At 44.8% G+C, this 27,534-nt stretch overlaps 1 protein-coding gene across 4 annotated transcripts in view; it reads left to right on the top strand.

Moving 5' to 3' along the window:
- The window catches only part of wdr17 (WD repeat domain 17), a 122,628-nt gene that overhangs the window by 49,530 nt on the left and 45,564 nt on the right, over positions 1-27,534 (top strand). For all 4 annotated transcript variants that reach the window (XM_080189450.1, XM_080189449.1, XM_080189448.1 and 1 more), the window contains 10 exons: positions 3,056-3,220; positions 4,841-5,043; positions 7,984-8,133; positions 9,404-9,534; positions 13,430-13,555; positions 15,248-15,403; positions 19,265-19,329; positions 21,150-21,282; positions 24,540-24,634; positions 25,357-25,456. In XM_080189450.1, coding sequence (XP_080045576.1) covers positions 3,056-3,220; positions 4,841-5,043; positions 7,984-8,133; positions 9,404-9,534; positions 13,430-13,555; positions 15,248-15,403; positions 19,265-19,329; positions 21,150-21,282; positions 24,540-24,634; positions 25,357-25,456 — 1,324 coding nt within the window. The remainder of the gene's footprint in view (positions 1-3,055; positions 3,221-4,840; positions 5,044-7,983; positions 8,134-9,403; positions 9,535-13,429; positions 13,556-15,247; positions 15,404-19,264; positions 19,330-21,149; positions 21,283-24,539; positions 24,635-25,356; positions 25,457-27,534) is intronic.

The following is a 27,534-nucleotide window of genomic DNA, read 5'->3' as shown; positions in this document are numbered from 1 at the left end:
AATTCAGCATGGCCAATCAACCTAACCCGCACATCTTTGGACTGTAGGAGGAAACCGGAACACCTGGAGGAAAGCTACGCAGACATGGGGAGAATGTGCAGACTCTATACATACAGTGACCCAAGCCGGGAATCGAACCTGGGTCCCTGGCGCTGTGAGGCAGCAGTGCTAACCAGTGTGCCACCTGCGTCACCCACGTATTTTTTGAAAGAGTTTAGGGCCTCTGCTTCCACTACCAACTTGGGCAGCGAATTCAAGACACTCACCACCCTCTGTGTAAAAAGATTTCTTCCTCATGTCCCCTCTACACCTACTGCCACTTATCTTGAGTCTATGACCCCTGGGCATAGAATTGTCCATCAAGGAGAGCTGTGCCCCAATACCGCCACTTATTCTGCTTTGTGCGTGATACTGCTTTGTCTCACACTGCTGTCGTTGCCACATGTCCTACCGTGCACTGAAACTTATAAACTTCTAACAGGATTTGACAGGGTATATTTAGATTCAGTGGTGGGGGATTGTTTGAGGATAAGGGGTAAACCTCTTAAAACTGAGGTGAGGAGAAATTTATTCACTCAGAGGGGGTGAATGTGTGGAATTCACTACCAAGATAGTAATTGAGGCCAAAACATTGTGTGATTTGAAGAAGAAATTAGATATAGCTCGTGGGGCTAAAGAGATTAAGGGATATGGGGGGAAGGGGACAACCAGGACATTGAGATTGATGATCAGCCATGATCAAAATAAATGGCAGAGCAGACTCGAAGGGCTGAATGGCCTACTCCTGTTTCTAGTTTCTATGTTTCTGTATCTACGAATTGCTGCCATACACACAGTGTCTGGAATATTTGAATCCACTCCTACTGATGACCTCCCAAGTGCTGTCTCCCATTGCCTTGTCTGCCTTTTGCCATGATCTCACCATGCTCCCTTGCATCCTGAACGACGTCAACCTTCCCGTTCTGAGGACTTGAAGAACCCGCCAAGAAAGAGGTGAAAATCACACTGATGGTTCTGAAACACAGGAGCTAACGTTGATGCTGCTGGTGGCCCCACTATTCAGGATGGACAGACTTGTGGGACCCACGCAGCATAAAGACTTCGTCATTAAGTGAATAGCAGGGAGTCCCTGGCAAAGGACTGGATGTAAAGGTGTGGCGGGGGCGGGGGAGGGGGAGAGTATACTCACTGTCTAACCACGAACCCCAACCTGTTTCCCCTGTGATAGTGAGCAGTGTTGGGCATCATGCTCACCACTCGTCTTCTTCAGGCCCTTAATGGCCACCTAAGGGCCTCATCCCGCTTCCACCACTATTTTACCCACAGCAGGGGGGAGCCTAGACCAACTGTGTAGCCTGGCAGTCTTTCTGGACAAAGTAGTGTGGAGAGGGAAGGTGAACAAGGAGGTAGATGGGTTCTCCTCTGGGGACTCTCTGAGTAAAGTTAATGTTTATTTATTAGTCACAAGTAAGGCTGATATTAACACTGCATTGAAGTTACTGTGAAATTCCCCAAGTCGTCACAGTCCGGCGCCTGTTCGGGTCAGTGCACCTAACCAGCACCTCTTTCAGAATGTGGGAGGAAACCAGAGTATCCGGAGGAAACCCACACAAACACGGGGAGAACGTGCAAACTCCACACAAACTGTGACCTAAGCCGGGAATCGAGCCCTGGTCCCTGGCGCTGCGAAGCAGCAGTGCTGGCCACTGTGCTACCATGCCTCACCCGGGCCTTTCAAGAACAGGCCCCCCCCCAACCCACTTACCCTGCTCACTGGGGTCTGCCAGCCATGCCCTGCCAATACATCGGACTTACCTTCACACTAATCTCCACAGCCTCCTCTTCTTTGAGTTTGGTGGCCTGTAAGTGGCAACCACCTGCCCTTGGTGCTGCCAGGACGGCAAAACTGCTGGCCAGTTGGGATTGGCCTGCAGCTCAATAAGGCGACATATCCTCCCCAGGTGGGGACGGGAGTCTCGCCCTGAACCCATTATTAATGCCCCACTGGTGGTGGGTCAACCGGGTTTTTTGGTGGTCAGGCTCCCAACTGACTTTGGGATGGCCGGGGAATATGGTACCTCATAAAATCCAGCCCCATAACCGGAAGGAGTGGGTAGACCAAAGTGAAATTGTGGTCTTGCTTCAGTGGAGCTTATCACATTAACCTGTTCACTAAGATGTGCTCCAGCTTACACAGTGGGCAGGATTTTATGGCCACACTCAAACCAAAACTCATAAAATTCCATCACAGGCCAGTTGACCTTTCCATGTTCCGTCCCTTGCACACTCTGAATCCTGTGGTGGGCGGGATGGTAAAATTCTGGCCAGTTTCTCCACTAGGTACTCAGGAGGCCATCAAATGGGCAGCTGAACTAAACATCCCAATACAAACCTCTCCCTTGTCAAATGAAAGGAGTAGCAGTACAAAACTAATAGCCTCACTCAGGACATGACGCACAGGGGGTCAGAAATGGAAGATGTCACACTGCCAACAGTATGGTTGTCTTTCTGAGGCTATTTTGACAGAATTAAGGGAACTTTCTTCAGTACTGCAGTTGATCCAAGAATGTATTACTGTTCCTGGATAGTTATCAGTATACAGGGCTCCACTGTCACTTTGTAACATCCTTCACCACAATCAGTAAAAGTAGAAGATAAAGCCCCAAAAATTTTGGTTTTAAAAACTATTTCTTCCCTCTTCTTACTTCTTGTGGCCTCAGAAAAGCAGCCGGCATAATTAAGGACCCCACGCACCCCGGACATTCTCTCTTATACCTTCTTCCACCAGGAAAAAGATACAAAAGTCTGAGGTTACGTACCAACCGACTCAAGAACAGCCTCTTTCCTGCTGCTGTCAGACTTTTGAATGGACTTACCTTGCATTAGGTTGCTATTTCTCTGCACCCTAGCTATGACTGTAACATTACATTCTGCACTCTCTTGTTTCCGTCTCTATAAACGGTATGCTCTGCTTGTATAGCGCGCAAGAAATACATGTGACAATAATCAATCAAATCAAGTATATGTTTATTTGAATATTCTCTTTATCTTCCAGGGATATGATAGCCACAGGCTGCGAGGACAAGAGTGTTCGTGTTTATTATTTAGCTACCAGTTCGGACCAGCCACTGAAAGTCTTCACAGGGCACACTGCCAAAGTGTTCCACGTTAGGTGGTCTCCACTGAGGGAAGGCATTCTCTGCAGCGGCTCTGATGACAGGTATCCTTTCCTGAGCACGTTTATTCCAGTGAGGCATCATGTAAGGCTACTGTGAGAGGAGAAAAGATATGTAGTTTCTCCATTTCATACAATACTACAATGCAGAAAGAGGCCATTCAGCCCATTGAGTCTGCACTGATCACAATCCCAACCTGGTCCTATTTCCACAACCCTATGCATTTACCCTAGCTAATCAGAAAGGACAGTAGGACTAGGGGGCACAGCCTCAAGATAAAGGGGGGGCGGTTTAGAACGGAGTTGAGGAGGAACTTCTTCACTCAAAGGGTGGTGAATCTCTGGAATTCTCTGCCCGTTGAAGTGGTGGAGGCTGCCTCGCTAAATATTTTTAAGACGCGGGTTGATGGGTTTTTGATAAGAGTGGGGATTAAGGGTTATGGGGAGAGGGCGGGAATGTGGAACTGAGCCACGACAGATCAGCCATGATCTTATTGAATGGCGGGGCAGGCTCGAAGGGCTAGATGGCCTACTCCTGCTCCTATTTCTTATGTTCTTATGTTAATCCCCCTGACACTAAGGGGCAGTTTAGCATGGCCAATCCACCTAACCTGCACGTCTTTGGATTGTGAGAAGAAACTGGAGCACCTGGAGGAAACCCACACAGACATGGGGTTGCATTTATATCAATGCACATAGAAGGATATGGGCCAACTGCGGGCAATTGGGACTAGCTTATTGGTAAAAAAAACAATAAGCTAATCCCAATTGCCCATAGTTGGTCCATATCCCTCTATATCCATTCTTCCCCACGTAACTGTCCAAATGCTTTTTAAAGGACAAAATTGTACCCGTCTCTACTATTACCTCTGGCAGCTTGTTCCAGGCACTCACCATCCTCTCTGTGAAAAAATTGCCACTCTGGACCCTTTTGTATCTCTCCCCTCTCACCTTAAACCTTCGTTGGTGTGAACAAGTTGGCCGAAGGACCTATTTCCATTGCTGTAAACCTCACTGACTCTGTGGCATTGCTGTGGGTCTGAAGTCCTATGTAGGCCAGACCATGTAAGGACAGCAGATCTCCTTCCTTAAAGAGCACTAGTGATCCAGATGGTTCATGTGATGAAGCCTCCAGGAATACATTTGGTTATGGTTGGCAAATTGATTGATGCTGGGTCAGGAGCTGGATGTAATCTCGGTGTCAGCTTGATCCCGGGTTAAATCTGCAGCGCAAAACTGTCTCCAAGAATCCAACACACTCCAAAGATATGCAGGTTAGATTGATTGGCCATGCTAAGTTGCTGCTTAGTATCCTGGGATGCATAGGTTAGAGGGATTAGTTGTTGGTGTAGACGTGATGGACTGAATGGCCTCCTTCTGCACTGTAGTGTTTCTATGATGCTGATTCTATTGTTTTAGGTAGTGACCCACATCAAGAACCTTTTCCAAGCTGAAAACAACCAATTTTTTTTAATGTTCAAATGCTGGCAACTACTAAATATATTTCCATGTTTTATTTTCTTCTCAGATTTCAAGCATTTGCATCTTTATGTTTAGTTATAAACAAATTTTAACAGTTTTAGAATGTATTTGATGACAAGAGGACTGGATTGGGGTTTTTTTTAGCTCCCACATTGTTGTAAACGTTCTGTATTTCCTCTGCAGTACTGTAAGGATATGGGACTACACACAGGATGCCTGCATCAATATTCTAAGTGGACACAAGGCACCAGTGCGAGGGCTGATGTGGAACACTGAAGTCCCCTATCTCTTGATATCAGGCAGCTGGGACTACACTATTCGTGTTTGGGATACTAGAGATGGAACTTGTCTGGACACAGTGTACGACCATGGTGCTGATGTCTATGGTAATGGCTCATCTTGTCTTTTATAGGCAAGCTCCCCATATATAATATGTAGCATGGAATGAGAGTGGAAGAATATGTTTGAGGTGATAGTGCTACAAATCTCATTGATAAATAAGATACAGTCTTTTGCGATCTTGATCCCAAGGTGAATTGGGTGAGAGACAGTAATAGTTTATTTGATAAAGAACTCAATGAGTATTGAGCAAATAGAAAGCACGCATCTTTCACCCAAATGATCTTGTGATGAGCAGCACAGTGGTTAGCACTGCTACCTCACAGCACCAGGGACCCAGGTTTGATTCTGGCCTTGGTCACTGTGTGGAGTTTGGGCGTGTCTGCGTAGGTTTCCTCTGGGTGCTCCGGTTTTCTCCCACAGTCCAAAAGACATGCTGGTTAGGTGGATTGGCCGTGCTAAATTTCCCCTTACTGTCAAGGGAAACTGTGCATGGGATTATGAGGATAGGGCCTGGGTGGGATTGTGGTCACTGCAGACTGAATGGGCCAAATGGCCTGCAGCACTGTATGATTCTATGACTCTATGACTTCCCCCGCACATCTCCACTGAACCTTTCCCCCATTGCCTTGAACTTGTGCCCCCTTGTAATTGTTATTTCTGCCTTGGAAAAAAAAACTTCCAACTGTTCACCTTATCTACGCCCCTGATAATTTTATAAACTTCTATCAGGTGGCCCCTCAGCCTCCATCTTTCCAGGGAGAACAATTCCAATTTATTCAATCTCTTCTCATAGTTAATGCCCTCCATACCAGCCAACATCCTGGTAAACGTTTTCTGCACTCCCTCCAAAGTCTCCACGTCCTTCTGGTAGTGTGGTGACCAGAATTGGAAACAGTATTCCAAATATGGACTAACTAATGTTTTATGTAATTAACATAATTTGCCAACTTTTATCTCGATGCCCTGTCCGATGAAGGCAAGCGTGCTGTATGCTTTCTTCACCACCTTTTCCACCTGTGTTGCCACTTTTAAGGATCTGTGGACCTGTACTCTCAGATCTCGGTGTGTCTGTGTTCCTGATGGTTCTGCCATTTATTTTATAGCTCCCACCTGAATTGGATCTACCAAAATGCATCACCTCGTATTTGTCAGGATTAAATTCCATCTGCCATTTCTCTGCCCAATTTTCCTGCCGATCTATATCCTGCTGTATTCTCTGACAATCTACATCACTATCTGCAATTCCACCAATCTTAATATCATCTGCAAACTTGCTAATCAGACCAGCTACGTTTTCTTTCAACTCATTTATATATATTACAAACAGCAGAGGTTTCAGCACTGATCCCTGCGCCACACCACTGGTTACAGATCTCCATTCAGAAAAACACCCTTCCACTGCTACCCTCTGTCTGCTATGGCCAACACAGTAAGAAGTCTCACAACATCAGGTTAACATAAGAACATAAGAACATAAGAAATAGGAGCAGGAGTAGGCCATCTAGCCCTTCGAGCCTGCCCCACCATTCAATAAGATCATGGCTGATCTGTCATGGTTCAGTTCCACTCCAACAGTTTTATTTGGTAGCAAACACCACTAGCTTTCGGAGCGCTACTCCTTCATCAAGTGAGTGGGAATTCTGATCACAAACAGGACGTATAAAGACACAAACTCAATTTACAGAATAACAATTGGAATGCGAGTCTTTGGAGCTAATCAAGTCTTAAAGATACAGAGAATGTGAGCGGAGAGCACAGGTTAAGGAGATGTGTATTGTCTCCAGACAGGACAGTTAATGAGATTTTGCTAGTCCAATCAAGTCGTGGGGGTTTACAGATAGTGTGACATGAGCCCAAGATCCCAGTTGATTGACCGGGAAATTTGAGTTTGTGTCTTTATATGCCCTGTCTGTGAACAGAACTCCCACCCACCTGACGAAGTGCTCCAAAAGCTAGTGGCATTTGCTACCAAATAAACCTGTTGGACTTTAACCTGGTGTTGTGAGACATCTTACTGTGTTTACCCCAGTCCAATGCCGGCATCTCCACATCATGACTTCTATGACCAAGCCAGTTCTGAACCAATCTAGCTGGTTCCCCTTTGATCCCGTGAGATTTAACCTTTTGCACCAGCTGTCAAATGCTTTACTAAAGTCCATGTAGATAACACACCCTTCCGTTGTCAATCATTTTTGTCACCTCCTCAAACAACTCAAAGTTCCCTCGTACAAAACCATGCTATATGTCAATAATGAGACCATTCAGTTCCAAATGTGTATAGATCCTAGAATCATAGAATGCTTATAATGCAGTAGAGGCTATTCAGCCCATCGAATCGGCCACCAACTCTCTGCCAGAGTATCTTGCTCAGACCCTCTCTTCCACCTATCCCTGCAACCCCACACATTTAGCATGGCCACTCCATCTAACCGACATATCTTGGAACACAGGGGCAATTTAATATGGCCAACCCACCTAACCCACACATCCATGGACTATGGGAGGGAACTGGAGCAACCGGAGGAAACCCACATAGAATGTGCAAACTCCATGCAGACAGTTAGCGTAATACCACCATTTCCCCCTGAGCAGCGGTTGGGCATGTAACATCAGCCTCCTGGGAGAATGACACGATCTGAAATACTGACCACCAGCAGATGGATTTCCAAGTCCAGCTGGAGAACGATGCGGATCAGAAAGTGTGTGGGGACAGGGTCAAACTTGACTCTTCACAAATTTCATGCAGCAAGTTGCGAATCGAATCCTCACCGAGATTTAGATATCTGCAAGATGAACATTTTGCAAGTCGGGTGCTTTCTTGCCTCGTTATTATCTCAACTTTTTACTTTGGATTCTGCAGAATAGAAAACAGTCATTTCTGTCCGTCGACTGGAGCACACTTGATAACAAGTCGTCAGAATTTAAAATTTTAACCTTGCCTTTTTTTTTTAAGTCAGTAACAGAAGCTTCATTCCCTCACCCAGGTTTGACCTGTCACCCAAACAGGCCTTTCACCATGGCGTCATGTTCCCGAGACTCCACCGTGAGGCTCTGGTCATTAACACCGCTGATTTCTCCTCTCCAAATCAACATCCTGGCTGACCAGCATTGGGATGAAATCATTGGAAATACAGGTACGTGTGTCACCTCTCAATTTGCCTCCGTGTCCTGCCTATTATTTCTAAAAGCACGTCCTCCTCCAGCCCTTCAATTAAACTTTGATTTTTAAAGTAAATCAATGCAGGTTGTTTGACTGGCCTCTTGTGCGGAAAATAAAGCTTCCTCAACGCATGACCCAACCAGCCAATTGGAATTCAGTTAAATCCGATTGGAATTTCACTTGGATTCACTGTGACATTCAAGCTAAAGATTTGTTCACAGTAACTGATTTGGTAAAGACCGTAAGAAGTGGGAGCTTAAAGGGGTGACCCAATCGAGATGTTCAAGATTAGAAAGGGCATGGACAGGGTAGATAGGGAGCAGCTGTTCCCCTTAGTTGAAGGGTCAGTCACAAGGGGACACAAGTTAAAAGTGAGGGATTGGGAGGTTTAGAGGGGGATTTGAGGAAAATCTTTTTGCCCAGAGGGTGGTGACGGTCTGGAATGCGCAGCCTGGGAGAGTGGTGGAGATGGGATGCCTCATATCCTTTAAAAAGTACCTGGCTGAGTAATTGGCATGCCATATTGGGCGGCAAGATGGCACAGTGGTTAGCGCTGCTGCCCCACAATGCCAGGGACCCAGGTTCGATTCCCAGCTTGGGTCACTATCTGTGTGGAGTCTGCGCATTTTCCCCATGTCTGCATGGGTTTCCTCCCACTGTACAAAGATGTGCCGGTTAGGTTGATTGGCCATGATAAAACTGACCCTAGTGTCAAGGGGGATTAGCAGGGTAAATGAGGGTTATGGGAATAGGGCCTGGGTGGGATTGTGGTTGGTACAGACTCAATGGGTTAAATGGCCTCCTGTTCTTTCGGGATTTTATGATTTAAAGATCATGCAGGGAGATGGGACTCCGACACCGTCACCTTCAGGGTCCACAAACCGTCCTGGCATTTGGGGTCCTCTCACCTCCAGAATATTCAGTCCAATGTTAGAAGTAGATGACTTAAAAGATGGGATGGTGCCAAACAATGACACATTTCGGGTTAAGGCCTCTCAAAAGCCAGTTACGCAGTTTGCACCAACAAGTCTAACTAACGGGGCCATGCCACACCTAGTTCCAGCAACATCTGACCCATTCTGTTCACATTCATAATTCACAAATTAGTTCCCCAGTCGGGTTGAAAAGTTGCCCTTCCGAAATGTGCCAATGTCCCCCTCCCCAGCACTGATCCCTGCGTGAGAACACTGGTACGGGGATCTTCTTTGGTAGATTCCGGCCAAACTGAATCTGCTCTTTTTCAGACCGTGCAATGGCCTCGGGTGCCCCACCCCTGCTCTGTGGGAAAGTGTCCCGAGATATCAAACAGGAGCTGGATAAGCTCACAAGTAACGTGCGGGTGAAGAAACTGAGATGGTTCTCCGAATGTTTGTCAGTAAGTCTTTTATTCATGGTCGCGAAACCTCGTGTAGATGCAGAATTCACTGTTAATTCAGCAATTAGACTCGATCTTCATTCATCGGCTCTTGGTTAAGCGACACCGCGATTTTAAGCTTCTCATCCTTGATTTCAACTCTCTCCATGGCATTGTCCCTCCCTACCTCTGTAGGTTAGGGAGATTAGCGGGGTAAATATATGGGAATAGGGCCTGAGTGGGATTGTTGTTGGTGCAGACTCAATGGGCTGAGTGGCCTTTTTCTGCACTATATGGATTCTATGAATTCTATGATTTCTATGAATTCTCTCCAATCTCACAACCCACCAAGATATCTACATTCCGCTAATTCCAGAAACTTGTGCATTCTTGATTTTAATTGCTTCCCATTGGTGTCCACACCTTCAACGCCCAAGTTCTCAAATTCCCTCCTTAAATCTCTCTGCCTCATTTTCCTCCTTTAAGACGCTCCTTAAAGCCTTCTTCTTTGACCAAGCTTTTGGTGATCTGAGTGTGTCCTTCTTTGCTTGGTGTCATGCTTTGATTTATAACACTCCTGTGAAGCACCTTGAGATGTTTTGCCGTATTAATGGTGCTACGTGAATATAAGTTGTTGTTGGTGGAAAGTCCCTCCTGGCTATGCTTTTCTGCAGCGTTTACAGATTCAGCAGCCGTGATTTTTCTGGCCCATTGGACCTGGGGGGCAAATCCTGTTGCAGTGCTAACTCTCACAAGAGGACCATAATGGGATTTGCACTGGGGAGAACTCAGAATGAGACTGTCCCTCACCCTGTCTGCAACATGATCAAGTTAACCTCCAGCGAGGCATGATTCTCATCAATTTAAATATATTTAAATATTCCTTAATGGTTTAGCGAAATACCTTCCAGAGACATCAGGCACTTCCCCCTCACCTCACCAGCATGATGACCATGCCAGGGGCACAGAAGTCAATGCAGCTCCTAGGTGGTCAAAAACATGGACTGTCACCTGGCATCCTGGCAGTGCCAAAGTACCAGGTTGGCACTGCAAGGTTGGCACTGACAAGGTGTGGGGTCAGGGTCGGAGCGGCAATGGGTGGGATGATTTTACCAGCAACACTACATTGGTGGGGTGGGGAGGAGAGTGATTGCCCGTGGTATTACACGGTGGGGTGAGATTGCCAATGATATTACATGGATGAGGGTATGAATGCTGCCAGTAATGGGTTGGGTTGGGGAAGTGATGGCACTGATGGCCCCCTCATATTTTCAAAAGGCCTGGAGAGAAAACCTGTCTGTTTCTCTGGGGACAAACACCGCCAGTTTTCAGTCAGAACTTGTCACTTTGCCATCCTTTGCCACCCCACCCCCAGTCAGCCAAGTTCACTTACCAATGTATTTCACAAAGTTGATACTGGGCCTCTAAAATATTGCTGTAATACTGAATTCTTCCCTGCACTCCTTTAGGAGAGTATTTATTTTAGACAGCTTAACACTAGATAATGAGGAAATCCTAATGAATGTCTTAAGTGCAATTTAAAAGTTATTTAAATATAATTGTTTCCCTGGCTTTAGGTTCTCCTGAGACTTTAGACTAGCTATGCTGAGTCAGGTGAGTTTTTGATTAGATTGATTGACAGAGATGGATTCACATGGTTAATGGGAGGAATTAAGCTTGCAGGAACAAAACAATTTCATTTTCATTTTAAAATACAAGCCATTGCTGCCTGGGCTGCCAGAAGGAAACAGTGTCCCTCACTGCAAAGGATTTCTAAAGCTCCAAGCCTGGTATTCTAATTCAAAGCAGGTATGCCTCTGTTTTGATAACTAATTTTAAAGAGGGGTCCAAGTCTACAAGAGAAATATTGCTTGATTGGAACTCATAGTGAGAGGTTAGCAGTTAAGAATTGTGTCTTGTCATGTTTGAATATTATTCAATTGTTAGAAGTTAAGCTAATTAATTTGTTGTAATTAAACTGTGTTAATAAATAAAGAAATGTTTTGATGATATTCCCTAGTATGTCGGTAGCATTGTGCCTGGAATGCAGTACTGAGGGAATCAAGGAAAGGGACCTGTTGTCCCAGAACCAGAGGGCAAGTCCCATGTAAAAATTATCCTTTAATTGGCTGGACAGACTTTCATTGCTCAGGGTGGGACACCAACTGTGTCTTTGCATAGAAAGCAGTTGCATCCCTAGTTCAGTGATAAGGAGTGCTTTCATGTGAACTTTAATGCTTATTTTATTTAACTTAAATAGAGGCTGTTATTTATTAAGCGTTAATACAGTTGTTATATTCAGACATGACTATTTCGAAGCTTTTCTGGCCAGTCTTCCATCTTCCACTTTCAATAAAATTCAAATCATTCAAAACTCCACTTCCTACATTGTAACTCACACCAAGTTTCATTCACACATCAACGCGAATCTGCGCTGCCTCCTCGTCCAGCAACACCCTGAATCTAATATAAGAAGAACATAAGAACATAAGAACTAGGAGCTGGAGTAAACCATCTGGCCCCTCAAGCTTGCTCCGCCACACAATAAGATCATTGCTGATTATTTCGTGGACTCATAACCCTTAATTCCTTTACTGTTCAAAAATTTATCTATCCTTGCTTTAAAAACATTCAATAAGGTAGCCTCAACTGCTTCACTGGGCAGGGAATTCCACACATTCACAACCCTTTATGTGAAGAAGTTCCTCCTCACTCAGTCCTAAATCTACTTCCCCTCATTTTGAGGACATGCCCCTTAATTCTATTTTCACTTGCCTGTGGACAGCCTATTCCCTTCATAATCTTACGTGTTTCTATAAGATCTCCCCTCATTCTACTGAATTCCGATGAGTATAGTCCCAGTCGACTCAGTCTCGCCTCATTTAAAATGATGATTCCTGTTGGCGGATCCTCCAAAGGCTCACTTCTTCCTATTGCTGTGGATAGATAGATGACTGGTTTATTGAAAAATCATCATGACCAAATTATAATGAGGATACAGAACAAGTAATCATAATTCATAACGTAGGATTTTTAAAAATTCATTCATGGGACCTGGGCATCACTGGCTGGGTCAGCATTTCTTGTCCAACCCTAGTTACCCTTGAGAAGCTGATGGGGAGCTGCCGCCTTGAATTGCTGCAGTCCATGTGCTGTGGGTTGACCCACAATGCTGTACGGAGGGAATTCCAGGATTTTGACCCGGCGACTCTGAATGAACAGTGACATATTGATATAGATTACATGATTCCGAACATTTCAGTATGCAAACAATTACAATAGAGTGCAAAAGGGATACCATCGAAATGGCATTGAGATCGAAAACTATAGTACACACACATAGCATCTTGTAAATGTGCCTTTTCTAAATTAACAGAAGGCACATTAACTCTACAAATTAACACCCTGGCTAAAATCAGTGATCAGCGTGTTTCCCAGACAGATCGACTCTTGTAACAAAACACTTCCTCTTTAAATAAGCCTAACAAATTAGCATAGTATCATCACTTGTCAGCATGGTGGCACATGGTTAGCACTGCTGCCTCACAGCTCCAGGGACCTGGGTCACTGTCTGTGGGGATTTTGCATTTTCTCCCTGTGTCTGCGTGTGTTTCCTCCGGGTGCTCCGATTTCCTCCCAGAGTCCAAAGACATGCTGGTTAGGTGCATTGGCCATGCTAAATTGACCCTTAGTGTCCCAGAGTACATAGGTTAGAAGGATTAGTGGGGTAAATATGTGGGGATAAGGCCTGGGTGGGATTGTGGTCGGTATAGACTTAATGGGCCGAATGGCCTCCTTCACTGTAGGGTTCCTATGTTTCTATACTTCTATCACATACTGCAGATCAACCATGGTCTCACGGTAGAACAAGCTCAAAGTGTCATGAGGCCTAAATATTTGCCTATGTTCTTTCTAGCCCCCGGGAGGCAGTAAGAACCTGTGGGACTTGGTGGCTGTGTTAAAAGACCAGGATGACAGTCTGCTTCCACAAAACTACTGCAAAGGAATAATGCACATGAAACATCTGATCAGGTTTAAAACTGTAAGTAACGTTTGCAGAGGGCTTCATTGCACTGTTTCAAATTGAATCTGGTATCTCAGATTAAAGATAGGCTCACAAAGGAAAGTATTTGACTATTGTTAAAGTAATTAAATAAGGAAAGGATAATGTGCTGTGATTCCAATATCAGCAAGATCAGGAGTGATCCATGTGACTTGGTTTTCTGCATTACGATGGAACCTAATGAACAGACTAAAAAATTGAATTCCTTGGCCTGTTTTTTTTTCATAAAAATGTATTTACTACTAAGTGTGTTCAAGACAACAAATTGATCCACAAGAGAGCTAGGATATCATTTCACATTTAGAGAAGGTACAGTAGCGAAGTGATTATGGTGGCACGGTGGTACAGTGGTTAGCACGGCTGCTTCACAGAGCTAGGGACACAGGTTCGATTTCGGGCCTTGAGTCACTGTCTGCGTGGAGTTTGCATGTTCTCCCTGTGTCTGCGTGGATTTCCTTTGGGTGCTCCGGTTTCCTCCACAGTCTGAAACACATGCTGGTTAGGCGCACTGGCCATGCTAAATTCTACCTCAGTGTACCCGATCAGGCGCTGGAGAGTGGTGACTAGGGGATTATCACAATACCTTCATTGCAGTGTTAATCTAAACCTACTTGTGACACTAATAAAAAAAACTTCATGTTACATTTTGTTATTTGTTCCTGGAATGCCAGAGTCATTAGTTAGGCAAACATTTATTCCCCATTCCTCATTGCTCTTGAGAAGGTTCACACAAGTCTACAAGATTATGAGGGGCATGGACAGAGTGGATAGTCAGAAGCTTTTTCCAAGGGTGGAAGAGTCCATTTCTAGGGGGCATAAGTTTAAGATGTGAGAGACAAGGTTTAAAGAAGATGTACGAGGCAAGTTTTTTACACAGAGGGTGGTGGGTGCCTGGAACTCACTGCCGGGGGAGGTAGTGGAAGTGGATACGATAGTGACATTTAAGGGACATCTTGACAAGTACATGAATAGGATGGGAACAGAGGGATATGGTCATGGGTGCATTAAATGCCATCTCAATTTCTCTTTATTACTGTTGCTTTTCTTAATTGAAGTACAATTAATTCTCATTGAGCCATCTGAAGCTGAGACGGAATCCACCAATACATTCTCATCCTTGATCTAACGCATCTTGCAATCCTCCCACAGGGCAGACCTTAGGATGCTGGTGGAGAGGGGGCTGGGGGGGGTGGGGTGGGCAACAGTTCAGCTGTCCCATTCAGAGGGGGTTTTGCATCGTCACAGTGGTGGAAAGATATGATATGCCAATCATAGAATTCCTACAGTGCAGAAGGAGGCCATTCAGCCCATCAAGTCTGCACTGACCACAATCCCACCTAGTCCCTATCCCCATTACTCCATGCATTAATCTAGCTAGTCTCCCTAACACTAAGGGGCAATTTAGCATGGCCAACCCACATAAACTCGCACATCTTTGGAGTGTAGGAGGAAACCAGAGCACCTGGAGGAAACCCACACAGACACACGGGGAGAAGCTGCAAACTCCACACAGTGATCCAAGCTGGGAATCAAACACGATGAAATGGAACCATTGAAATGTTTATCTTTTGATAAAACTGTCACTCTTTCTTACATGTACGTCCACTTTTAGCCTTGGCTTACAGATTAACATTGATTATCATATGTGAATCATTTATTTGTTCTGGTTAGTCGAAAGCTCAAGAGTTAACGACTGTGAAGATGTCCAAGTTTGGAGGTGGGGTTGGGGCACCCAGCAAGGAGGAGAGACTGAAGGAGGCAGCTGAGATTCATCTCCGACTGGGGCAAATCCAGCGATACTGTGAGCTCATGGTGGAACTCGGTGAGGTAAAGTACTTGACACCGACAATCAGCAGGGAATTAAGTGCCAGCGCGGTTGGTGAGAACCTCACACGCACCTCACATTTCCGCATGGCTTCACCAGAATTCAAGGAAAATGGCTATTTTGCCATCTTTATATTGTTTCTCTGAAGCTTCAGGAGATCAGGAAAGCTCTGTGTAAATTCTACCATGATGTGGAGATGCAGGCATTGGACTGGGGTAAACACAGTAAGGTGTCTCACAACAGCAGGTTAAAGTCCAACAGATTTATTTGGTAGCAAAAACCACTAGCTTATGGAGTGCTGCTCCTTCATCAGATAAGTGGGAATTTCGTTCACAAACAGGCCATATATAGACACAAACTCAATTTGCAAAATAATGGTAGGAATGCAAATCTTTACAAGTAATCAAGTCTTAAAGGTACAGACAATGTGAGTGGAGAACCCCCACGATTTGCCTGGGCTTGCAAAATCTCACTAACTGTCCTGGAGACAATACACATCTCTTTAACCTGTGCTTAACCCTCTCTCCACTCACATTGTCTGTACCTTTAAGACTTGATTACCTGTAAAGACTCGCATTCCAACCATTATTTTGTAAATTGATTTTGTGTCTTTAAATGCCCTGTTTGTGAACAAACTCCCATTCACTTGACGAAGGAGCAGAGCTCCGAAAGCTGGTGACTTTTGCTATCAAATAAACCTGTTGCACTTTAACTGGATGTTGTGAGGCTTCTTACTAAAGTTCACCATACAGGCCTCTCTCAACAGTGGGGCCTTAGTTTAAATTCATCCATTTGTGTGGGTTTCCTTCGGGTGCTCCGGTTTCCTCCCACAGTCCGCAGATGTGCGGGTTAGGTTGATTGGCCGTGCTAAATTGCTTCATAGTGTCAGGGGGATTAGCAGGGTAAATGCATGGAGTTATGGGAATAGGGGTTGGGTGGGATTGTGGTCAGTGCAGCCTCAATGGGCCGAATGGCCTTCTTTTGCACTGTAGGGTTCTATGATTTCTCTAGATGTAAGATAAATGTGTTCTTTCTCCGGTAGCTGGGTTTAAATATAATGAATGTAGACCATGTTAATAACAGTCCCTCTGGATCTAATACACAAACTACCTGCCATTTGCTGCAAATTGACACTAATTGAATAATACTAATGCAATTAACACAGATAATTTAACTAAATGTTGCAGTCATGTTTAGTGCAGTCGGATAGCTCTATTGGGACTGAACTGTGTTTTGAGAGTTAATACGTACTACAACTATCCTGGCTGTAGTACGAGCTGTGAGGCTATCTGTATTTCTGCACAAAATTTACCGACCTCAGTGCCTACCAATTCATTCAAAAATGTCTTAACAACTGACTGCCAAACAATCTGTTTGGCAAATCTAGCAAACAGCTGAGTCTTCTAGAGGCAGGATGGTGGCACAGTGGTCAGCACTGTGCCTCACAGCTCTAGGGAACACGGGTTCGATTCCCAGTTTGGGTCACTGTCTGTGTGGAGTTTGCACATTCTCCCCGTGTCTGCATGGGTTCCCTCCCAGTGCTCCGGTTTCCTCCTACAATCCAAAAATGGCTGGTTAGGTGTGTTGGCCGTGCTAAATTGCCCCTTAGTGTCTGGATACATAGGTTAGAGGGATTAGCGGGGTAAATATGTGGAGTTACGGGGATAGGGCCTGGGTGGGATTGTTGTTGGTGAAGACTCGATGGGCTGAATGGCCCTCCTTCTGCACTACAGGGTTTCTATGATTTCTATACCAACTGACAGCTGGTTGCATGAGAGATGTTTGAAATTGCTCTGAGCTTGGGGAGGAGAGAATCAGCCAGGTCTGCCTGGGTGGCAAGTGTGAATGTCTAGGTGCAGGATGAGGGTGTGGTTGGGTGTGGCATTGCTGTCTGGCACAATTATATGGCAATGCCACTTTTATTGTCTTGGCTCAGCCGGAATGAATAGCCACCTGACTGGGTTAACAAAGAGGAACCAATATAACCACATAGACCATAGCCAAATAGAATAGGAGTATTTTCAGAAGAGGGGAAATCCTACTTGCATTAAATACAAAGATTTTGTCCATCACTATAGCTATAAGGAGAGGCTGGGGATACACTATCATTGCTTTCTCAGTGGAGGCTGGGGAAAAACCTGATAGAAATCTATAAAAGTTTGAGAGGCGTAAAGAGGGTTGACAATCAGAATCCTTTTCCCAAAGTTGAAATGTCTAATACTAGGAGGCATGCATGTAAGTTGAGAGGAGGAAAGTTCAAAGTTGATATGAGGGGCAATTCTTTCACGCAGAAAATGATAGGTGTCTACAACACGCTGCCAGGAGTGGTGGAGGAGGCAGATATGATAGGGACATTTAAGGGGCTTGTAGATAAGCTCATGAATATGCAAGGAAAAGTTAGAGATATGGACCAAGAGCAGGCAGAAGGGATCAGCTTCATTTGGTGTTATGTTCAGCACAACATCATGAGCCAAAAGGCCTGTTCCTTTGCTATACTGTTCACTCTCCAGACTTCGTACTTTGGCAATTGATGCAAAAATACTTCGAGAAAAATATTCATTTTTATTAAAATGTGGATGGAAGGTATCCACTCATTTCCCTCTGTAGCCATCCTACAGCTGTCCCTGGGGATTGCACCTTGATGTGGAAGGTAAGATAAAAATAGTCATTTGGTAGGACAGGGCTTGAGTATTGCTGAAAGAAAGAGACATGCAGTCAAAACTTTTCACCTTTCACTCATCAGGACCCGTTGGTTCTGCCAAAATGGACGACTACACATTTATCCGCGTTGAAGTCCATCTGCCACTTCTCCGCCCAGTCCTGCATTCTATTTATGTCCTGCTGCAACTTTTGACATCCCTCCAGACCATCCACAACACCACCGACCTTTGTGTCATCAGCGAACTTACTTACCCACACACAACTTATACACACAAAACATTCTGTTCATAGTGACAGAAAGGAGAGAGTGCAGAATGTAGTGTTACAGTCATAGCTAGGGTGTAGAGAAAGATCAACTTAATGCAAGGTAAATCCATTCAACAGTCTGACAGCAGCAGGGAAGAAGCTGTTCTTGAGTCGGTTAGTATGTGACCTCAGACTTTTGTATCTTTGTCCTGACAGAAGAAGATGGAAGAGAGAATGGTCATCTAAGTTGCCCCTTAGTGTCAGGGGGACTAGCTAGGATAAATGCATGTGGTTATGGGGATAGGGCCTGGGTGGGATTGTGGTCGGTACGGACTCGATGGACCAAATGGCCTCCTTTTGCACTGTATGATTCTGTGTTATTATGTGCTCATAAACCGATGATAAAGAAGTTGGCCTAACAGTTTTTCATGGAAACTGTACCCCTTTAACAGAACAGTTTTTTGCTGTGCTTTGCAATAGTGACTGGCCAGGTCGGTCATTTTAATCCATATAGCAGGGCAGGAAGCCCAAGAGATAGGGTCTAGCATTCCAAGGGAATGGGGGAAGCCATGAAAACCAACATTATGTCTGGCAATGGATGAAAACTTCCCCATGTTTTTCTTGATCAGGTCTGGTAAAAGATAATTCACCTTCATTGCAAAAAAACTGAAGGGTTTTTTTTTGTGCATGTTTGGAGCAGGAGTTAAACAACTAAAAATAACCTGACATTTCAAAATTATACTTAAAAGTTTTTTTTTGCAAGGAGGTGAATTAGAAGGTAGAAAGGGAGAAGTGCAGGATCACCATGGCAACACCTAAACCTAGTACTTTATCTTGTCTTCCTCTGACATTGTAATCAGAATTGAAATAGGTGACCATGTGCCAAGGCTGCTGTGATATTTATAAGAGATATTTGAGGAATAAAGAGTGAGGTAACCTTCATTGTTTTTTTACAGTGGGATAAAGCGCTTTCCGTCGCACCTGGAGTATCAATGAAATACTGGAGGAAGCTGATGCAAAGGTGGGCACTTCTACGTTTGAGAAATTGTGCGATGATTCCAAACACTTACTAATTGTCTCATAAGCCAATTCTCCCACTGTCTTGGCCAACATTCCTCCCTCATTCAAACTAAAATAGATTTATTACTCAAGCTCATTTGTGGAGCACTGCCTGCTCAGAGCAGCTATCCTTCTCTGCTGGCCTACCAGCACATCACAAGCAGTCAAAAACTCTGGCTGGGCTACTGCGTCCCTACAGTGCAGAAAGAGGCCATTCGGCTCATCCAATCTCAACCGACTCTCCGAAAGAGCATTTCTATCCAGGTCCTCCCCGTCACTCTATCCCCGTAACCCCACACATTTACCATGGAGTGGGTCCCCATGTCTGTGGGGACCTACCGACACAGGGAGAAATCGTCAGATGGTTGGGGGAGGTGGGGGCTTCAGAAGGTCTCTCAGAATACTGCGCAATGGCACCCCAAGAGCTTGGCAGCCAGCTTCACTGGCAAGATTAGGCTCCGCCCCTTCCTCTATTGGCAAGAATCACATCCTGGCTCTTTTTTTTTGCACGAAGAGCCATAAAATTGTGATTTGCAGCTCACCCAGAAACACACTGTGATTCCTGTTTTCTCAGTTGTTTGGCACTTGGAATTTTTTTTTCATAAAATTCATCTGTTCAGTTCGTAAGATGGAAAAGAATGATGGGGCAGATCCAACAATCAGAGGATGGTAGCCTGATGCTAATCCTACTAAACTAGTAATTTGGGGGCATAAGTTCAGGCAGTTGGGGGAATTAAAATTCACTAAATTAGTAATGCTCATGAAACAATTGGATTATCATAAACAACAAACTGGTTCACGACGTTCTTCAGGGAAGGACATCTGTTGCCTTTACCCAGTCTGGTCTGCCCATGACTTCAGATCCACAGCAATGAGGCCCATTTTTAACTTCCCCCCTGAAAATGGCCCAGCGAGACATTCAGCTGTGTCAAACCTCTAGAGAGGAAGATAGGACTAGACAGGGTAGATGCAGGGAAGATGTTCCCAATGATGAGGTTGTTCAGAACCAGGGGTCACAGTCTGGGGATTCAGGGTAGACCATTTAGGACAGAGGTGAAGAGACATTGCTTCACTCAAAAAGTGGTGAGCCTGTGGAATTCGTTACCACAGGAAGTAGCTGATGCCAGAACATTGAATGTATTCAAGAGGCAGCTGGATATAGCACTTGGGGTGAATGGGATCAAAGGTTATGGAGAGAAAGCAGGATGAGGCTATTGAGTTTGATGATCAGCCATGATTGTGATGAATGGCGGAGCAGGCTCAAAGGGACAAATGGCTTTCTCCTACTATCATCTTCTATGTTCAAATTTCTGTGCCACATGGATTGCAGTGGTTCAAGAAGGTGGCTCACTACCATATTTTCACGGTCAATTAGGAACGGACCATTGATGTTCACATCCCAAGAATAAATAAAAAGAGCGTGGAATTTTATAGCCCCCTCCGGTCAGCGGGATTTTCCAGCCCCTACGCACGTTAATGGATTTCTGAAAAGCTCGCCATATTTTCTGATCCCCGTCCCTGCTGTGATGGTCCTATAAAATTCCACCGATTGGGTGGCAAAAGAAGGGGAACAAAACTTTGATTTCTCCCACATCCTAGGAGTTTCTCATCTCTATTCGGGGCAGGTGATAGAATTCACAGGAGAATCTGAAATTAGAGTGAAATCTAAAAGGTAAATAGAGCCAAAAAATATACCTTTCAAACCTGAACGGTCCATCGGATTAACCATACGGGAAAGTCTGTGGTGATGTGAAGCATCCAGAATGTTCCTTTTTCCAACAGGAGAGCTGACCAGCTGATTCAGGAAGGAAATGATGAAGTGATCCCATATTGCATTGCAACCGGAGATGTGAAGAAACTGGTGAAATTTTTCACCTCCCGGGGCCAGCTTAATGAAGCACTGCTCGTTACTCAGGTAACTGAACCATCGCCAACCGCTTCTTTCAGTGCAGGTGAGGATGAATTACACCATCTCGGCAGGGAAACAAACCAGTGTCAACAGGCCTAGATCGTCTTACTCTCGCTCCATATCAGTGCTGCCCCTCGCTGAGGATGTGGGATTAGCCCCAGCAAGTCATAGAATCATAGAACCTACAGCACAGAGACAGGCCCTGCGGCCCAAAATGGTTCATGCTGACCAAAAGGCCTATCTAAGCGAACCCCATTTGCCTGCATTTGGCCCATATCCCTCTAAACTTTCCCATCCATGTGTCTGTCCCAATGCCTTTTAATTGTTGTCAATGTCCCTGCCTCAACCACTTCCTCCGGCAACTCATTCCACATACGTACCACCCTCTGTGTAAAACAAAAAATAGTCCTTATTTTTAGAATATCTGACCAAGTTTGAATAAATATTCCTGGATCGGTCCTGTACTTTCTTCATTCTCGTGTTAAACTCTTATTTTTAAAATATATACATGGGCAGCATGGTGGCCCCGTGGTTAGCGCTGCTGCCTCACAGCAGCAGGGACCTGGCTTGGGTCACTCTCTGTGTGGAGTTTGCACATTCTTCCCGTGTCTGCATGGGTTTCCTCTGGGTCCGCCAGCTTCCTCCCACAGTCCAGAGATGTGCAGGTTAAGTTGACCGGCTATCCTAAATTGTCCCACAGCGTCAGGGGGACGAGCAGGGTAAATATATGGGGTTATGGGAATATGGTCTAGCTGAGAATATTGTTGGTGCAGGTTCAATGGACCAAACGGTCTTCTTCTGCACTGTAGGCATTCTATGGTTATAGCTAAAATAGTTCATATTTTAGCTTTTGTTTCAGATTAACCCTTTTCATAGGATCATAGAACCCTACAGTGCAGAAGGAGGTTCTTCGGCCCATCGAGTCTGCACCGACCACAAATCACACCCAGGCCCTACCCCCATATCCCTACATATGAGACCCACTAATCCCTCTAACCTACGCATCCCTGGACACTAAGGGGCAATTTTTTTAGCATGGCCAATCAACCTAACCTGCACATCTTTGGACTGTGGGAGGAAACCGGAGCACCCGGAGGAAACTCACGCAGACACGAGGAGAATGTGCAAACTCCACACAGACAGTGACCCGAGCTGGGAATCGAACCCAGGTCCCTGGAGCTGTGAAGCAGCAGTGCTAGCCACTGTGCCACCATGCTGCCCACGGTATTTGTGTTCTGAGCAAGGTTAGGGTAAGGATCACAAGAAGAAGACTAAAATGGAATCATCCAACTTTGACATTTCTTACATTCTTTAAACATTTTGTGACATTCTTTATGATGCACACTGTAACATACTCTCTGCTTTCCTTCTCTTCTCGATACAGTTCCACATATCACCCGGCTGGGCATTTAAGTCAGACAGGTCACTGAATGGCTGGGATAGGGTTGTTCTTCAAAGGTTAAGTGTGAGGTTTAGGAGGGTTGCTTAGCTCGAGAAAAAGAAGCTTAACTCAGTACTGGTCTGTGTTGGCATCTTATGTTAAGTGGCATTATCACGTATAAACAAGTGTCTGTCATCTATTTGACTGTCTAAGGCATGCAATTTGGACCAGATCTGTCTTCACCTGATGTACACCACCATTGATGGGGAGTCTGTTTAGTTCAGTTTTCTGAGTGGTTAGTTTGTGAAGAGTACAGAAGCATTTGTCCAATTCCCATTATGGGTGAGGGTATCCGCCTTCTCACTGTTGTCCCCTCACCTGAGGTGTGGTGATCCTCAGGTTAAATCACCACCAGTCAACTCTCCCCTTCCAAGGGGAGAACAGCAGTGGTCATCTAGGACTGAATCATACAATCATACGGCACAGAAGAGCCCTTCAGCTCATCGAGTTCACATCCACAGTTTAGAAACACCCACCTAATCCCATATCCCAGCACTTGGCCCATAACCCTGAATTTTATAATGTGCCAGGTGCCTATCCAAGTACTTTTTAAAGGATGTGAGGCAACCCACCTCTTCCATCCTCCCAGGCAGCACATTCCAGACTGTCACCACCCTCTGGGTAAAAAGGTTTTTCCTCACATCCCCCCTAAACCTCCTGCCCCTCGCTTTGACCCTCTCATAGCTGACACTTCAACTGAGGGGAACAGCTACTCCTTATCCACACTGTCCGCGTCTCTTAGAGTATTGAATTCCTCAATCAGATCGCCCCTCTGTCTTCTCTTTTCCAATGAAAACAACCCAAGCCTACCCAATCTCTCTTCATAACTTAAATGTTCCATCCCAAGCATCACCCTGGTGAATCTCCTCTGCACCCACTCCAGTAGGTGATAATGTGGCGACCAGAACTACCGATAGTACTCTAGTTGTGGCCTCACCAAAGTTCTATACAACTCCAGCATGACTTCCCTGCTTTTGTAATCTATGCCTCAATTGATAAAGACGAGTGTCCCGTATGCCTTTTTTGCCATCCTGCTAACATTGCCTTTCGCTTTCGAACAAATGAGCCAAGGTCCTTTTGTTCCACAGAACTTCCTCATGCCGCACCATTCATTGAATACTATTTTGTCAAATTACCCCTTCCAAAGTGTTTCACCTCATACTTTTCAGGGTTAAGTTCCAACTGCCACTTATCTGCTCATTTGACCATTTTGGCTAGACCATAAGACATAGACATAGGAGCAGAATTAGGCCAGCTGGCACATCGAGCCTGCTCTGCCATTCAATTCATGGCTGATTTTTTTCTCACCCCCATTGTCCTGCCTTTTCCCCATGACCCTGGTCCCTTTATCAATGAAGAACCTAACTATCTCTGCCTTGAAGTTACTCAATGACCTGGGCTCCACAACCTTCCGTGGCAAAGAGTTCCACAGATTCACACTCTCTGACTGAAGAAATTCCTCCTCATCTCTGTTTGAAAGGATTGTCCCTTTAGTCTGATGTTGTGCCCTCTGCTTCCAGTCTCTGTCTATATCTTCTTGTAGGCCAATACTCTCCTGAACTCCGGTGAATACAATCCTAACCAATTCAATCTCTCCTCACACGCCAATCCTGCAATCTCTATCACCCAAGTCATGGAGAAGCTGTAGCAAGGTAGCATGCAAAAATTTGGGAACCCTCATTTGTCAATTGCTAATTTCTGTTTTGTTTTAGGGAGATGGCCCTTTCAGTCGTGGTGATATAAAAGGATGTCTGATAGCCACCTCTGTCCTGATCAGTTGGAGATTTGTGATGTCTCTTCCTGTTTTATATTGAACCTGCAGGCAGCCCGTGAAGGAAACATTCAAGGACCGCAGATCACAGCATCAAACGAAGCAGCTTGTGGTGATGGAAATAACAAGGCAGAAGATTACAATGAGTAAGTTACTTCCCAGCCAATTAGAATGCACCTATTAGAGAATTTGGTGAATACTATATAGATAAAGGCAAGTCATTCTCTTCAAATTAGTCATGGAATCATAAAATTTTAAGATAAAGTTTATCTATTAATCTCAAGTCAGGCTTACATTAACACTGCGTTGAAGTTACTGTGAAATTCCACTAGTTGCCACGCTCTAGTGCCTGTTCGGAAAGACTGAGGGAGAATTTAACATGGCCAATGCACCTAACCAGCACATCTTTCAGACTGTGGGAGGAAACTGGAGTATCTGGAGGAAACCCACATGACATGGAGAGAACATGCAGACTCTGGACAGAGAGTGACCCAAACAGGGAATCGAACCCAGATCCATGGCATTGTGAGGCAAGCAGTGCCAACCACTGTGCCACCGTGGATGCATGGGCTTCACTGTGTGCTCCAGTTTCTTCCTGCACTCCAAAGATGTGTGGGTTAGGTGGATTGGCCGTGCTAAATTGACCCCTAGTGTCAGGGGGATTAGCCGGGTAAACACGTGGGGTTATAGGAACAGAGCCTGGGTGGGATTGTGGTCGGTACAGACTCGATGGGCCGAATGGCCTCCTTCTGCACCGTAAGGACTCTATGATTCTATAACCTTAGAACTGAATAGTTTGATCTGAACTACTGATGACAAGTGTTGTTGTGTGGAACTCAGGCACTGAAAGCTGTGTCTTGTCCTGCAGCCTGTTGCACAGGGTGAGTAAGGAACTGGCGGAATGGTACTTCCAGGACGGACGAGCAGTGTTAGCTGCGTGCTGCCACCTTGCTGTGAATGACATTGAGGTACTGCATCTCTGTTTCATCATCTGCATGGCCCTGTGCTGCCTGATGGATCCAATGTTCTGCTTGCTGCATCTTTACCCATACATAAGAAAGTCATTTCCTGCCGAAGTTACATACAAAGACACTCCTAGACTGAAGATGAAATGGGCTACATACAGACCAAGCAGTCTGTTATTTAGTAAATTGAAAGGGTGGGTGATCATTCATTTGTCTTTCCCATTAATTGATCCAGCAACTCACAGAAATGACACAGTGCAGGAGGGGGCTATTCGGTCTATCTTGTCCATGCCGACCCACATGTCCTTTCTCATCCCATCTTCCCACAGATGGTCCATAGCCCTGTGAATTACATATAGCACTTAAGTTGCCGACCCAAGTACTTTTTAAATGAGATTAGGGTCTCTGTCTCCACCACCAACTCGGACAGTGAATTGACACTCTTTGTGTAAAAATGTTTTTCCTGATGTCCCTTCTAAGTTAACTCCAGTTAATAACTCATAGAGTCATAGAGGTTTACAATATGGAAACAGGCTCTTTGACCCAAATTGTCCATGCCACCCTTTTTGTTAAACCACTAAGCTAGTCCCAATGGCCTGTGTTTGGTTCATATCCCTCTGTACCCATCTTACCCATGTAACTGTCTAAATGCTTTTTAAAAGACAAAATTGTGCCCACCTCTGCTATTACATATGGCAGCTTGGTCCAAAATTGCCCCTCTGGACCCTTTTGTATCTGTCCCCTCTCACCTTAAACCTATGCCCTCTAGTTTTAGACTCCCCTACCTTTAAGAAAAGATGTTGACTATCTAACTGATCTCTGCCCCTCATTATTTTATAGAACCTCTATAAGATCACCCCTAAGTCTCTTACGCTTCAGGGAAAAAAGTCCCAGTTTATCCAGCCTCTCCTTATAACTCAAACCATCAAGTCCCAGTAGCATCCTAGTAAATCTTTTCTGCACTCTCTCTAGTTTAATAATATCCTTTCCATAATTGGGTGATCAAAACTGTACACAGTTCTTCTACCTTCTTTACTCAGTTTCACTTTGTAAATTTGACATGGATTTTTTGTCATGTGAATGAATGTTGATGAACTGAGAGATATTGGAAGCGGTGCCCAATTTTAATAAGGTTTCTGAACATTACTATCAAGCATTCAGGGGCCGTGACAGTGTAAAGATTAGCAGATGTTTCGTTCGTTGTGCAGCTTTGAAAGCAGGAACCTTGATGGGATTTAGCCAACCAATCACAAGTATGTAGAAGCCTAAATTGTGTCTTAGGAATTAAATCATAGATTTCACAGCTCTGAAAGAGCTCTGTAGGGTCCATTCATTCCTTTGAATGGACGAGGACAGCTCTGGTATGAATTTTAACATAGTTTTCCTTTATTGAACAGAACTTGAAGAAAATTAAATCATTACAGGAGCGAAAAGAAAAAGCAAAGCAAAACTTCGGGAGACTGGCTTTTGCTGCCAGCCCCTGCGCTGAGAATTGCTGATTTTATTTTGAGCCAGAATGCATATGGGGGTGTCTGAGAACAGGTCTAAAAGTCAGATCTGAAACACTCCCAATTTCAAGTCCGCACAGCACTTAGAATCAAAATGGTAAAAAAAAGGACCTTTTATGTCAGGTCACAGAAGGTTGAATTTTTAACACTGATTTTGCTGATGCAAACTGTAGACTACAGGCATCACAGGGGTCACAGTCTAAGAAAAAGAGGTAAACCATTCAGGGCTGAGATGTAGGAGAGTGTCTTCACTCAGCGACTCATGAACATACACAGAAAACTACAGCACCAACAGGCCCTTCGGCCCACAAGTTGTACCAATCATATCCATACCTACCAAGCCATAGAACTATCTGTAACTCCCAATGCCATTAGATCCCATATATTCATCCAGAAGTCTTTTAAAAGACCCCAGTGAGTTCACCTCTACCACCACCGACGGCAGCCAATTCCACTCGCACCCAATGGAACCTGTGGAATTCTCTACCACAGAAAACTGTTGGGGCCAATTTGTTAGATATGTTGAAGAGGAAGCTGGACATGGCCCTTGTAGCCAAAGGGATCAAGGATATG

This window comes from Carcharhinus amblyrhynchos, chromosome 5 (assembly GCF_965287045.1).
Source record: "Carcharhinus amblyrhynchos chromosome 5, sCarAmb.v2.hapA, whole genome shotgun sequence".
Classification (NCBI taxonomy): domain Eukaryota; kingdom Metazoa; phylum Chordata; class Chondrichthyes; order Carcharhiniformes; family Carcharhinidae; genus Carcharhinus; species Carcharhinus amblyrhynchos.
Note: the sequence above shows the minus strand (reverse complement) of the source record. Positions and strands in the feature narration are given on the sequence as shown.